Source organism: Opisthorchis viverrini (genome assembly GCF_000715545.1).
Source record: "Opisthorchis viverrini unplaced genomic scaffold opera_v5_313, whole genome shotgun sequence".
NCBI lineage: Eukaryota > Metazoa > Platyhelminthes > Trematoda > Opisthorchiida > Opisthorchiidae > Opisthorchis > Opisthorchis viverrini.
The window spans coordinates 476,546-492,802 of NW_008751969.1; the positions used below are offsets into that span (position 1 = coordinate 476,546).

Consider the following 16,257-nt stretch of genomic DNA (forward strand, 5'->3'; position numbering starts at 1 on the left):
TACAAGAGTCTCCAGTGAACGACTCCATGCTCTCTTTCAGGAAACAAATACAGGCTTCGCCAGCTGGTTGGTTTCGATGAGGCATGATATCTACATTACAACGCGGATGCTATTAAGGCTTAATCATATGTAGACCAAGTCAGATTTCGTTCAGCCCCACGGTGGTTAGCATACTCCCGTATGTCCATGTAACGAAAATCGCAAACACGGTCGAATAAGTGAACTCCCGGAATGCTTTCGGAGTGTCATGCACCGGAAACGGTCATCCTATGCCACGGAACATTTTCTGATGGAATGTATATGGAGGATGGTCCCGAACAAACTGCCAAACACATGAAGTATTTGAACTCTTCTCTGATCTGTTATATTCGCAATAATGGTTGGGGTAAGTAACATGAAATTATTGAAAATATGAGTAGTGTTTATTCAGCTTTCGTTGTGATAATCATGAAATCATTTAGCTATCGCAAATGCATACACCAGATCTTGTTTTTTAATCCGCATTATTCTCGAATTTTCCGCTTTTTTCTGGTCGACTTACGAAGATCACTCTTCATTCTCCTCGTGGCCATCCATATTTCCTGAGTTGAAATTCCCAAGTTTGTATATGGTTCTTTATAGCGCTGAACGTTTATCACATGATGTCCAATCAGCTTTGCGGATTCAATCGACATTTCTCACGTGCTAGATTTGTCGCAAGAATGAATGGAATACCCTCAGTTGGTTAGAATAGGTCCATCCGTCCGTGTTTTAGGATGTCCCTTGTTTCATTTTGTAAAGCAGTCACATTGTGGCTGTTTGCTAGGACAAAAGAGGTGGTGGTGTACCACAAATGATTTGCGCCAAATATGCCATATACGCAGTGGCCTGACTCTCCACTATTGTACTTGTGATATGGCTGATTCAGCTGAAGCAGTTCAAATCCAAATGAGTAGGTGCCCAACACCTGGAGGAATCTCTGCAATAAGCTCACTCAGGGGCAGTTGTGTCACCTTTAAAAGATTTTAAATTTGCGCACCCATGAATGCCGTTCTGAAGAATTTTCTAACGGATTATTGAAAATCCCCTAGGGTGGATTTAATCCTGTGGAAGATTAAATGATAAACTCTCAGCGCATTGATTTCGGTCCGAAACCATTGAGTGGAAAATGTTAAGATGGTACTTAAAATTGTGGGTGCGAATCGTAAAACACTTCGCATAAGGTTCCAACGAGATTCAAGTTTCCTAGGGAGAATGCAAATCACTCGATAAGTGAATCATCCATCTCAGAAGTCACCATTCGAGATGCGCTGTTGGCACAGCTACTGAAGAATGAATGAGGTTCTCTCGAAGGACCACCAAATCACACTGCTGATCAACCGCTATGGTCCAACGATAGAGGTCCTCCTCCACCATCGCGAGGCGGCGGATTCGAAACCCCTAATGGAGTCTTATGGAATGCGCAATGCTGATGATTCTCAATCAGGGTGAGACGGTTGTACAATGCCTCTCGGGATTCCAGCCAAAATAGGATGACGAATGTGGACGCTCAGTATGCTAGTTCTGCAAATATGGCAAATTTCACATTACGAAATATTTTGTTGATATTCTTCGAGAGTTCCATCAATTAGTGTAATTCATTCGTCGCCAAACCGCCAAAATCTCTCGACATCAGTTTCACGCTGTTGTGTGCAATGATGGATAGAGCGTGTCTCACTTAGTATCATGGTGATTATATAATGATTATTGCTTGTGGTTTATAGTTGGACCCCAACTGCATGTTTACGCGAATTCGATACTATATGTTACCTCACCAAATTATCAATAAGTAAACGGTGACGAAATGTAGGCTATCCATTGGTATGCAATGCAACTTTAGTCCGTTAAATAAAAGGATGTGCGGTCTCTGCACAAAATGAAATAGATTTCCGTTATATTCGCATAAAATTCCACAATTTGATTCCTACTTATCGTGATTACTTTCGCCTGAGCCATCAATCACTAGAAATTCTCTTAGATTCAGAGCTATTTTACGTGCCGACAATCTGGTATTCCCACATCCATTATTCGGAACCTGGATGAATGGGCTTCATGATGGATGGTTCATCCTGTTGGTTCAACTTCAAAAAGCGACCACATTTAGGTGAACATCTAAACGACTGGAATATTCTACATAGAAATATGCTTTATCCTACCAACCATGCATTCCCTTTCTAGTGAGGAAATTCATTTGGGCCATGGATAATATATCGGCAATTGCATTTGGATTAATTCAGTCTCACATGGGCCTTAGGCAAACGCTTGCTAATTACAACGTGAAGTCACTGTGTGACAAACCAACTGTTGTTGGTGTTTGATACTCGGTAGTTGCGTTCGTTTGATCAAACTACGGTGCTACCATCAACTGAGTCGTTTCAAGTTCATACTTGGAAAATTTGCTGCAGTTCTCTGTCTACTTTGGTATCTGTTTTTCAATGTCTTTAGCTCAATTGATCAACCTGCCCAGAGAAGACGACCAGATTGTCTCTAATTCGAACTAGTCAGTTTTCGAAGTTGCAGAGATCTTTTCCTCGTAACCCTTTTTACACGACACCTGATGCATTGACAATTCATGATGGAGTGTTTCACACAAAATAGGAATGGATGCAGAACCACCTTAGTCTTTGGTCAATTATTAAATGTATCACGAAGAACGCATCAAGAGCACTGAGAAGAAGAGTTGTTGTGACCGATGCGCTTGGTGCACTCTGTCGCCCGATTGCATTACTCCTGATTTGACAGAGAATCAAATGACCACTTTGGGAGAGTAATAATTTAGCTTATGAAGAAAGTAACTTCGGGAGAAAATATCGTATGATAGATCCCACGCCCGAAAGAAGAATTGAGGAACACTGCCTACTGTAGCTTACAGCTGCGTTGTGTAAATGTTATTCCATTTACTGGCATATTTTCGGATAGTGTGACGTCTGGGAGACACAAGTTGTATCTAAAAGGAAACATCTTGCAGATCAGAGAACCTCCATCCTATAAGCGTAAGTTACCAAATATGGAGCACATCGCATTTTGGATAAACGGTGAATGTTTTCGGCCGATGAACTCAAAAGTCTGATTGCGCCGATACCGAGTTATATGATATTTTGTTCCAACACTCTTCCCGACGATGGCCATGATATTTATGTTCCCACCGAGAAATCACCAGGGCTTTGAACACCCTATCCTGGCGTCCCATCTACTGGACGAGTGCACAATCCTAGCGAAGAATGATCTGCAGCCCAAGGTTATTGTTTAGAGAACGACTGAGGGGTTTCAAATCACCTTGTGGTTTCCCAAAACAGTGAAAGATGTCCTAAGTGATCATAGATTCACTGAAACCGGAAACCAAAGGCCAAATAGTCCATTCTCTACCGCAATGCGGGAGCACTATCTGGGCAACCAAAGTGAACATTGGAAAAGGATAACTATAGGAATGTTTGCTACATCAATATGTTTTGCCGTTTAACTACCTATTGGTTCTAAAGGACTGTTGAGTGTTAACAGGGTGATACCCAGATATTCAAGCGTGTACTACACCCAGTCCTTCATTCCGATTTCTTAACCAAAAACTACTGCGAAATTTAGTGCCGCTGAAATACCGAGGTATCTATTTGAGTTTCAGTAAGATTGCTTTGGATGCTCAAGTGTGGAATGCGTGCGACTTCACGTCAAAACACTAGGGCGTTTAGGCCCAGAGAGTAGGAGCAGAGAAGAGATAGAGGTAGAAACATCCCATTTTACTTAAGCTAAAGACTGATTGAAGCCTTCAACTTCTGATAAACTTAACAGTCAGTAGGTTTCGTACTAAGATGAGTGAATTTCCAACCAGGGTAGCTTGCGAATCCCCAAGGGTTTCTTTAAGTTTTAGGGTACTCTTGAAATATACGCCTAAAAACACTGCATCTTTTCACCGACCATTTCATGATGCCTATGTGATATAGTCTTTGTCATTGCTACCCGTTTACCTGCCTGCCATTGCTCACATTTTTATGAACATATTTCCTCCACCTGTGCAACGTAAACAATCTAGATGCCTGTGATACAAAGGGGTCTGCAATCGATTGTTTCATGCAACCCGGCTGACGTCAAAAACCGGTGTTGTCAAAAACTTTCCAAAATGATGTGAACCACAGCCAACTTCCACACGACTAGGAATGTTGCTGTAATAGCGGAAACAGATCCCGAGAACACATGTTAACTTGACACTGATTTCACTGGGCTAAAATTTGGGAACAACTCATGGTGGATTTTTAAGCCATTTACCACATGGGTTGGCTAGATAGCAGCAAACTTCCACACATTTATTGACGCCATTCTTCTTGACTTTTCGATGGGTTTTCTTCAGCATCAGTTTCTGAATTTTCAGTATCAACACAAAACACTTGAAAGTTCGCATGTGGTGAGATCCGACTTAAAAGCTAGCGGACTAGATATGAATAACCAATGGCTGACGGACTAAGGCCTCGAGCATTTCAAGATAGCATAAATTCTCTGGCGTGCATCTTTCAAGTTGAAGGGCCATATTATGAAAACGACAAAAGAATTTGCCAGAGAAGAAAGCCACTTGATAACTTTGTGGAGGTCAATTGTCTCGCAGAAGTCGCTCATCAGCATCGTTCCGCGAAACCACATCGAAGTTTTTCAGCTAGTAAGTTATGCACATGGGTGATTGAACGTCGAGGAGGTGGCTTCAAGGCAAATGCAAGATTCACTATTTAACTACCTTTTCTGGAGAACTGCAGGGAATTTATTTTCTAAATGGTATTCCAGTAGAGGCTAGTGGTAGTTTCGCTTACGATGATGGCACCTCACAATGTGCACATTCATTTATCTCCAATTCGGACGGGAGGGTTCATTTGGACTGGTCTAGCCTTCGAGAGGACTTCAAGAGCTGAGGGCATGTTTGACTTCGAATTTTAGTCTTTGACAGTTGGACGTGAGCACGGAAACAAGGAAATTGTGAGATTTAGTGGACAGGATAAACATTAGGTTAACACCAAACAAATTACGATATTACTAGGCAGCTTAAGATTACTCCAGACCTTCCATATGACACCAACCTGAACGAAACACGTTGCGAGCTCCTGCTAACCGCGGACCATGACCGAAATTGACGTATATTCCTTCGTTTATTGGAGTTTTGAATAGTGATAGAGCTGTAGTTCCTAAGTGAATACATAAGAGCGTCACAATCTCTGCAGGGTTTTTCACATCATCGATAGAACTCATTGGTGGTATCTATTACAAGAATATCCGGGAAAATCGGATCCCGAACCATAAGGCTTGATCGAAACGGTATATTATTAGGTCAGTTTTTTAATTGAACAGGAGTTTAATTGTCTAGCGACGTGCAAACTGATCTCACCATCATATCCCGCTGAAGCGGGTTAGGTTTTGTAGTGAAATATTATCTCGCTGCTCAAGCAATGGATTCTCAGACGCTAGCATGATGTTCCTATTCACAGACAAAACCGAGACACCCAGTGAGACGTTGTTTAAGACATCGAGCAAAGTCAACCGCACTTGTCAGTTCCGACGACTCAAACTTTCTAATCAGTGCATCAAAGATGAGCAAGTCAAACTCAACTAAATGCAGCTACGTCGAACTAGGAACTCATGCCGAATGCCTCTATACCTATGCACAGACACATAAGAACAGGGGTGCCAATATAAAACATGAGCGCTTCAAACGAAGGTGGAATAAAACGGCACGTTTACTGCAGTTCTGATTCTGTAACCCCGACGAGAGTCCTGTCGGTCGTGTCAAATTTATTGAAGCTGAAAGCGAAGGCTTTCTACTGGTCTCCAGTTATCCCCAGTTACCGCCACCCACAAAACTACCCTGTCAGTAGTAGTTGAAAACTGCCTCGTCCCACCAAGTTTGGTTGGGATGGCCATGGTTCCACTCTGTACAAACGATTCAAATCATGACGAAAACGCAATATGCTTCAATTTTATTGGGCATATTTGTCATCAAAGGCAGTGTAGTCACAAAATGCAAGTTATCGGTCACCAGGAGACATGAACCGATTTACCGAACAGCAGCATAGTCCGGTCACTCCGACTACCATAATTAATTGCAAGAAACTAGCAATAAACACGTAAAGAGTATTCTTGATCGGACACACAGAAAGCAGCACTCAAAAAAGATAAAATTGAACGTAACCAGTCCCACCTGAAAGGTAGGGCCAACATTTCGCATAGCGCAACCTGGATTCGGTGCATCAGAGGAATATGCTCGATCTATGGAGATAATGTGGCTAGTTGTCTTCACTTTTACTGTCTATAAAAAAACTATTCGTTCCTTAACTCTCCAGATGTGTGCCATTGATCACGTCCTTTGAATGAATGATTTGATATGATTTTCGAGAGTAGTCCTTGTTGTGAAACAATAGGATAGTTTCTATTCTCAAATAAGCGCTAGGTTTCATGAAGGAAAATACTCCCAAGGTTGCTGAAAAATATTCGACAGCCCACGACCGGTTTCACTCTTCTTGAGGCCCATCATCTAGATGATTGTTGTATCAGCGCTTTACACAGTTATGCGATGTGAAGCGGAATAACTCATGGTGAGAAAATAAAAGTGATTTTGGTTTACTTAACGCCGAGAATGCAGTATTACGAAAAATTTTTTAGATCTTATTCAGTCTTCCTGAACTTTTAGAAATAAACACACGCTTGATGTATTCTTAGTGGAAACTCATTTATCTGAGCAGGAATTCATCGAAGAATTTAAGGTGCGCCAAAGATGAATATCATCATGCGATTTTTGGATCACGTGAATGCGGCGATAAATAATGATAATAGTAATAAATAGATAAATAAATTTCTCACGGGCCAAGGTCTCAGAGTGAGCTTTCTTGCCCAAAAATGTTCAATAGATTTCACCAATGCTAAGTGGTGCTACATACAGACACCTAATCATACAAGTTAAATGGCAACGTTAGATAGGTCATGCCACGTGAAACCAACGTATCGGCAGTCGCCAAAATAAGCATAATTACCGTTACCATCAGTTAAACTGGCAACCAGCAGTATTATAAAACAATGCTTCGATTGTCCTGCGTTTTCAAATGTCAGTAGTACTGATCTTAGAAGAAGTAGATCAGACCACAGGAATTGCTTTTATTAAGGCATTCTTCGGGCTATTTCTGCCGAAAATTCCTGAGAAAAGTGTATTTCTATTCCGCTAGAATTATGAGACCTCTCAGATTGTGCTTGCGTGATATCGTACGGCTAAAATCATTGGCACGGAAAGCACTGTACCAGTTTCCTTACAGCTTTGTGCCCATCGAATCTTGTGCAGATGAATGTGAGAGCTTTCGATGGGCCAGACAGGTCTACCGAACAATCGTTCGGAAATGTTTTCGTCGACTGTCCATTCCATGTCGGATCAGACAATGTAGTCGTCCTAAACGTATTTAGGTTAGGTTGGGAACACAGATGTGTGCACAGACTGATAAAAAGTAAAATTCTGGGTAAAGCATTGCATCTTTGGTCTCATAAAATATTGGAAGTGTTGCCAGGCACGTACGTTATTTATTCGATCTTGACAGGTCTATTCGTTCAAAAGAGTGTGTAATTGCTTTAATTTGAAGTTAACACCAACTGTGTTTGTCTGCGTTTGTCTAAAGTTAGCCAAAGGAATAATATTTGTTGTCATGTATTAGTTGCTGATTTGGCATTTGCCACTTCTAGTGAAGCATGGGACTCTGCAGTTGCCTTCCTTCAAACCACACTACGCACCAGTGTCTGAAGAGAAGGAAACCGTGCCACTAGAATTTTAGTACCGAAAACCCATTCACTGAACGCTCACCACTCAAAATGGAAGTGCATTTTAGTTTTCCCGCTTACTGAAGTTTGGATATCATAACAACACTGGTTATGAAACATACAGCTGTTAGAAATCTGGGTACGCACCACTCCGTCCTTACATGTGTCAACAGACTCAGGGCAAACTGGCTGACTGACTGACTAATTCGGGTGGCACCTGAGGTGATTGCATACATTCCAGAACAACTTAAGAACATTTCAATTCGATGCTTATGTACTGTGTTAAAGATATCAATGATCGATCTTGACAGGTCTATTCGTTCAAAAGAGTTGGTAATTTCTTTAAGTTGAACTGAACACCGACTGTGTCTGTCTCCGTTTGCCTCAAGTTGGCCAAAGGAATTATATTTGTTGTCATGTATTAGTTGCCGATTTGGCATTTGCCACTTCCAGTGAAGCATAGGACTCTGCAGTTACCTTCCTCCAAACCACACAACGCACCAGTGAGAAATTTCGATTGTAAAAACTTGCAAACTAGGCGAAAGATATCAATCTACGAAGTAAATGTTACTATTTTTACGCGGTACAACGTTGCTAAAAGTTATTCAACAAATAACAACGGGTTTTGCTTTACTTGAGGCTCACAGTATACATTACTTGTCATCTATTCAATGGATGTACTAGCTACCCCTTGTTACGAAGATCGTGTCAAAAGGCTTTCAGTCACCGAGTAACATGCACTTTATATATTTATAATGTGCTACTCATAAGGTTGCTTAAAGTCCGTCGACAGCCCACGATCGGCTTCGACCGTTTTGGAGCTCCTCAGGTAGGCACAGTCCCCGGTTTCCGTCAACCTTATGTTCTACTTAGCGAATATACACTCATTTGCAAACTAATTTGGTATTTTGAGAGACTCAACTGGAATCCAACTGAACCTCTCTTCTGTGATTTTTCCAGGCAACTGAATGTGCTGCATCAGGCCGCTTCATGTTTCAGTCGCTACCATATTCTAGATATCGCGATGATTGTATATTTATGATGCATTACTCATAAGGTTGCTGAGATTTTGTGGGCAGCACACGACCGGTTTCGCCCTTTTTGGGGAACGTTGACGGATTTTCAGCCACCTTATGAGTAGTACATTACAACTATATACATGAATCGCGATATCTCGAATACCGTAGCGACTGAAACATGAGGCGGCATGGTGCAGCACATTTAGCTGCCTGGAAATATCACAAACGAGAGTTTTAACCGCGCTCCAGATGAGTCTCCCGAAAAACCAAATTCGTTTGCAAATTAGTGTATCATCGGTAACATGCACATTGCTTGCTTGGAATAAATAACGAGATGACAATGATGCTATTCTCCGCCCGGCGGTTCTACAGGGCAAAATAATCCCTTTTTTATATCCTGTTGATCAATACATTTAGGAGCTGCTGAACAAAAAAGCTAGCAGAACGAAGGAGCGTATTTATTAGATCTTTTCATCAAATAGGGTGAAGGGTTAACACTACGCTAACATTGGCCTCAATTGTCGCTTTGAGCGTCAGCGAGTAGAAATATTTCCTGGGGATTTCATGTCTTCTGTTCCATTCATGTTCCTATTCTATGTCTTTTTATGCCAAAATAATCGTAACCGATTTGACGACTTTATCTGTGTACTCTAAGGTTTAGTCAACCAAAAAGATTTAGTCTGTAAAATGCTTGAATACGCTTTTAGTGTGTAGTCGAGGTTTGACGATCATGTTATCTACACAAACACACGTCGATGCCTCAATTTTTTGTTATTACATTAGGTTGCTCAATAGCTTGCTCTGGTTGATTTCTTTCGTGACGAATACGGTGATTGGTGCTTTCTATAAGCAACGTATCCCCCATTCTAAGTGGGCTGCAAGTATACCAATCAGACCAAAGAAACCCCGGTTCAGGTGAATAATATGTATATTATTCAAACGTTTTCAGACGAACGGGCATCAGCACTATGGTGTCCACTGTTTTGTATGATGTGCTACTCCTCTTGTGAATAGTGGCCTACTCGACAGCTAGCGATGAATGTCAGCCAAATTACCCGGGTTTCTGGCTTCACTGTGAATCCGACACACATCGATGGTTGGATGTGAAAACCAGTCAACGGATAGACGGACCAGTGGGATTTTTTACAGATTTCGACCTTTGGCAATGCATAAGGATGTGCGAGATAACAACCCGTTGTATGATTATTAAATACGTATTCGATTTTCGGGTAAGTATGCCTTGCTACTCTTACCAGATGTAACAGAACGCCATTACTCTTGGCTGAAAGTTTTCTCAGGGTGTTCAGCTTTTTAAAAAGCACCCTGGATTGTTGATAAGTTCGTATCAAAATATCAGTGGTAGCAATATTTTGGAACGAATATAATGTGCACATATTTCTTTGCCAATGTGTAAATGAGAAAAATAATTGGTAAACTCCAGTAGGATTATGTTCAATTATGTGAAATCACTGCGATTGGTTTTAATTTATCTTAATTTAATATTATTGCCTTGTTAGCGTAAGATGGCACCAAGGCGTGGGGTATTTTCTTACATTCTAACCGAGATATGAGTTCTTGTATGAATGGATAGTTGTTGCTGCATTGTTAAATAAGAAAGGTATATCCACTTAGGTCCGATTGGCTTCATGAGGTGACTGCACTCGTCGCTTACAAATGCGTGAAGCAATGAACCATTTGGCCTCAATTACTTGACGCACAACGTACAAATTTGTACTCTCAGTTACACACTCTTCATGGCCCATCAAATATCTCCGGAGCTTCCAGTGATATCGTGTTCTATTAGAACAACAGTTTGTCCTCAGATTTCGAGGCACGTATATTTTCGTAGATGAAATAGCACCTTATTTCAAGAAAATATGCTCAGGTCTATCGTTACAAAACAAGGCAAATGAGCAAATCTGGCGGAATAAATTCATTTCAATGACGGTCGTTGACGAGCGCTTTTGGTTATGTACATCCCTAGCCAACAGAGTCAATTCAGAGGACTAGTTGAGTAAATCCATACTATGAGTTGTTGTTGCAACCCGAGAAATACAATTGTAAAACGTCTTGCCGCGCTACCAAACTAAACTGGATCAGTTTCTACCCCACGCACAGGGTTCGGCATATTCTGGCAAAAAGTCAGGTGTGTCCTAAAACCTTGTCTTATCAGGAAAGAAAAACAGCTATCAGGAAGTGAGAGCGTGGCGCTGAACAGCATGAGATTATAAGCCTATGCGTACAGGCTCATAAAAGATAGCTAGACACACCATGAATAAAATCTTGGTGTTCCACACATTTCGGCCGAAGAACACCCGGGAATATTTACATTATGCTAACTGAAGACTGAAACCACATCTACCATATGGACTATCAATGCATAAATTTTTTCAGATTCATTACAGTAAAATTTGAGTGAACACAGGTTACCATTTTCAACATCTTTCCAACATTTTATCCACATATTTTTAAAACGTCACACAGCAGAACAGATGAAACATTTCACCTTATTGTTGTTCAGGGAGTTAACTCAGGAATAATCCATCTTCAAATGTTACAGAACTTGGGGCAGCAATAAAACAGTTTTCGAATTTCTTCGAAAATCTTCCAAAAATTTATTTGTTTTGACCTATGTGCGATTCGGTAACTCAGGCTTATATCAATCAGCTTTCTACCAAGAACTTGTGACTATTTTGCTGAAATAATTCAGGTTTTGTATTCATATACTTAGCGTCCAATAGGTTGTGACACCGTAAAACTGGTGACGTGGTCCCCTCTAAGTGACTGAATAATAAATCCCGAAGCTGCTTTCTGAGAGAGAACATTGCGCGTTTTACTGAAGTGTTTGTTCGTACTTTTCCACCCCAACCATTTGTCGAAATTTGAATGTCTTGAGAATTCGTGTACTATTCACTGTGTTCCATTTCAATTTCAGTTGATCTTGTTGCTTATGTTCTGCCCGTTTCCACCTCCACATTTCATTGGTTCACACAGACCTGCACACTCGATGAAGTTGGCATGTCGACTGTGCCTGCGCAAGACAACAGAATAATTCTTGTCTACAGGCTGGAATGCTGCGGTAAGCTTGCATTTTTACGTACTGGGCGAGGATATATTTCATGCCGTGAAATATATTCTTGAGTATATGGTGATGGGACTTTCATTCAAATCGGTAGCCCTTAATATTAGTTACATGTTGTGACTAAAGACATCTATGTAGGAAATCGTATATGATGTTTCTATAGGTTTTAGAACTAGCTCACACATATTCCGTGGAGTGTATCTGATGATGACATTAAGTGACACAAACAATACGTTACTTTCACTAGCGTTAAAGAGCGTAAACGGTTCATTGTTTGTCCGCGGGACAAATATGTCCAATCATTCATTATTAGACAGCAATGGTGCGAATATGAATGAAATAAGACGGATTTTGGTGGATGAGAGCTCTTCCAGAATCCATTGATCATAATAGACGTTAAGTTTCATCATCGTCAATATCATTCCTGTAAACCTCAGTTGGCTGTATGAATGCTAAGCATCTACCCTCAAAGAACGCCCAACCAAAGTGAGGTAATCCTTTTTAAATATCCATTGTTTGCCGTGTGATGTCCAAATCGCTCGATTCTGACCGTAGATCATTTCTAGTAAGCTCAGTATTGTTTGATATCCCAGCGACCGTGGAACCAATCACAGACCTGGAGTCCTCAAGATGGGAATGTACGTTCACATCGGCCCAGAGAGTTTCTTCACTCTACTGAGTTATTTCAGCCCGAGAATACATGTTTGCAATTATCACCACTACCGACTAGATATCACTTGTTGGTCTAAGAACTGGGTGCCCAACACAAACGTCATACAGATCTCCATGGGAGGAATTTATGCCGACAACTCGGTCTTCTATGACATGCAAACTAATAGCTCAGTTCCCTGTTGGGGGCATTTGCATTAGCAGTCCAGTTTTACAGTGAGCCCAATTCTTGTCCATTTGAACCTCCCAGAATTCCTATACCCAGCGTGGGAGATCTTCTTAGTGTTGCCAATTGCTACATTCATCATAGGAATGGCACTCAATGCCTCCTCAAGCAACAAATCGACGAATTTAATAGTGTTGGCGTCCGAAGAACTGCATCTTCCATCGACATGAGTTACCGACACACTATCCTTTTCGTCGATCATGGCGATACTCATTATTCGTCCCCCGATTATAGCCCCCGGAAAATTCACGTTGTTTGAAATGCACTACCTGATGAGCTCCATAAAGGCCGAAGGCGGTTGTCGGCTTTCGATTGATCTCCTTCTCTGTATCTCTACCAGATATGTATCGTGCATTACAGGCTAATCTTCAGACGTGCAAGTGAGCTTCAAGCGGAGTAAGAGAATCAAACCAGCCGCGAAGAAACTGTTCGACAACGATGATGTCGGACGACTTTGGGTACGCGATCGCCAAGGAAAAATTTAGTGCGGACGAAATTGATGAATTTTTTTTCGGTTTTAAATCACCTCACTGTCTACTTCTTTCCCTCATATAAATTGACATTCGTCGTGCGGTGCCGCTTCAGGATGTCAATTGGTATTGGAGTCATGAGTACTTTAATCAGGTAGTATAACATAACGGTATGTTGTTGCTTCTCGAAAAGCAGGAGGCGTGTAAGTGTTGGTCACAGCATGCTAATATGGGTAAAGTGGAAATTTTGTCATCGGATATTGCCATACCATGGCAAAGATCACATATTCAAACACACGTCTTTCAATCCAACCCGATGAATGTTTGAACTCAACAAAAGTCACTAGATGGAACGTGGCGTTTCCAGTTTTATGTGAAAGGTAACGACAGGATGCACTCAACAATTCATTCAAAGCTGAAAATACCATGTTAAACTACGGTAAATTGAAGGTTGGAACGTGGCATATAGAAGTGAATTGCAAGCAATGCATCGAAGACTGAAAGGTGCGTTGGTTGAAATGAGTAGATGAGAAATTCACGGATTGCGGAAACAAATATGTTTTTGTTTGAGGTTAAAGTAAAACATCGCAAACAAAGTTAAAAGTGAGTGGAACGAGCAGCATTGAAGTGAAGATTAGCATGAAGATATAGAAAGAGGACGAGTTTGTAAATTCAGAACGAACATGTCGGATTGATGAATTTCCGTTTGCGAGAGGATCGGTTAACGAATCGCGTTTTGTTTGGTGAACATGGGGGCATGCACTGCAAACAAACTGAGTTAACGAATCGCGTTTTGTTTTGTGAACAATGAAGCATGCACTGCTAACAAACTGAAGCTTACCACATTCGAAATACTCAAGTAGAAGTCTGAATTGTGAGTGCCAAACAAACTGACGGTATAATCGATGAAGAGAAATTACAAGTCAGGTAATGAAATATTTAGATTGAAAATACGGAAATATCAATGTCAAAGAAAACCCAGGAAAAACCGGCTGAATCAGGAAAAGCTTACATTTGATGTTAACAAAACAGCGGTTAACTAAAGAACAAACTTTTCATGCGATGCTTCTATTTCGAATAACGAGGACTCTACTAACCAACGGGTGAACGTTGAAAATATTGGGGAAAATGCTATGCCTTGGTATATTATGCTCCCGGCTGAATATTGGTAAGGTGACTAAAACTGTCAGCAATTACCAGCCTGCATACGGACATTCGTGAACATCATTCTAGATTTCCTCTGAGAAGCATTATTCCCCGGAGCTTTTGGGATTCCTTGGATCCGACAATCGATAATGAAATGCTTTCTGGGGACTCGAGCTTCGTCCTAATTAGATGTCATCTGCAATGAATATCCTCGGTGTCTTGAATACACGCAAATTGATACGCGAGACAAACATAGTTCAATTACTTCGACGGCGTGCGCAAGAGGCATCTGAATTTGTAAATCCTGACTTACGCCTCAGAAGTTCCTATGCTCCAGGTTAGCATACAGTTGGTGGCGGTCATCAATTTGGAATGTGTCGGGTGCCCATATATCCCGCACAATTTCTGCACAATATTGAAACTTAGATGATACATCCGTACACTGCAAGTTCCGGAACTAATGCACAATTATGAACAACTCAAAATGTAACTTGAGGTGGTCAATCAAGGCATCCAGTTATTTTTCAAGAATGCGACATCACTCCAGGCACAACGTAGGAGCTAGTCCTCGTTCACCGAGTGGACGTGCGACATTCTAAGGGGAACGTCGCAATTGCCGTAATGGTCGCATGGTTTCTGTTTGAAAGTGGACAGCTTCAACCGTTTTGCCTTACTGGAAGCAACGTAAATCTCATGTCGTATAATGACGCTATTGAACACATTCGAATTAAAAGATCTAGCCAGCCTCATGCTTAGGTGAGCATCAGATAGGCTCCCTAACATTGCGCTTGTTGAACACGATCTTGAACAAGCAAAGATGGCTAATATATTGATTGGAATAATCTTTCCCATTTTCGCCATTATCATCGGTGTCGTGGGATACGTTTTGTCTAAGTTTATTGCGTGAAAAAGCAGACCTATCACAGCATTCCAAAGTTTAGAGCCAACTTCTTCGATTGTCATCCGCAGGCCCAGTCGACGCTCCTTTCCATCCAAATACGCAAGTCTGCGCAGAGCAAAGGGATGAGGAGATGGAATCATTCAGAATCTACGTAACGAAATCCACTGCAACTGAAATCACACACAGGGAATAGTGCATCGATTATTAGGACGAAGTGATCCGTGTCATCCGAAATCCCACAAATATTCGGGGTTATGAATTACATACAAGATTCACCAGTCAACGACTCCACGCTCTCTCTCAGGGAACAAATACAGGCTTTATCATCTGGTTGGTTTCGATGAGCCATGATATCTACATTACAACGCGGATACTATTGAGGCTTAACTATATGTAGACGAAGTCAGAATTCGTTCAGCCTCACGGTGGTTAGCATACTCCCGTAAGTCCATGTACCGAAAATCGCAAACACGGCCGAATTCGTGAACTCAAAGAATACTTTCGGAGTGTCATGCACCAGAAACGATCATCCCATGACACGGAACATTTCCTGACGGAATATACATGGAGGATTGTCCCGAACAAACTGCCAAATACATAAAGCATCTGAGATCATCTCTGATCGGACATATTCGCAATAATGGTTGGGGTAATTGACATGAAGTCATTGAAAATAGGAGTAGTGTATATTTAGCCTTCGTTGTGATAATCATGAAAGCATTTAGCGATTGGGAATGCATGCAACGGATTTTGCTTTTTAATCGGCATTATGCTCGAATTTTCCTCTGTTTTCTGGTCGATTTATGAAGATCACTCTTGATTCTCCGCGTGGCCATCCATATTTCATGAGTTGAAATTCCCATGTTTGTATATGGTTCTTTATAGCATTAAGCGTTTATCCCATGATGTCCAATCAGCTTTGCGGATTCAACCAACATTTCTCACGTGCTAGATTTGTC

General features: G+C 41.2%; 1 protein-coding gene across 1 annotated transcript in view; it reads left to right on the forward strand.

Moving 5' to 3' along the window:
* Positions 1 to 294: 294 nt before the first annotated feature.
* T265_14981 (hypothetical protein) overlaps positions 295 to 16,257 on the forward strand; it is a gene marked incomplete at both ends in the record, with an annotated part of 121,956 nt that continues 105,993 nt past the window's right edge. The window contains 2 exons of the mRNA XM_009176065.1: positions 295 to 385; positions 11,740 to 11,883. Coding sequence (XP_009174329.1) covers positions 295 to 385; positions 11,740 to 11,883 — 235 coding nt within the window. The remainder of the gene's footprint in view (positions 386 to 11,739; positions 11,884 to 16,257) is intronic.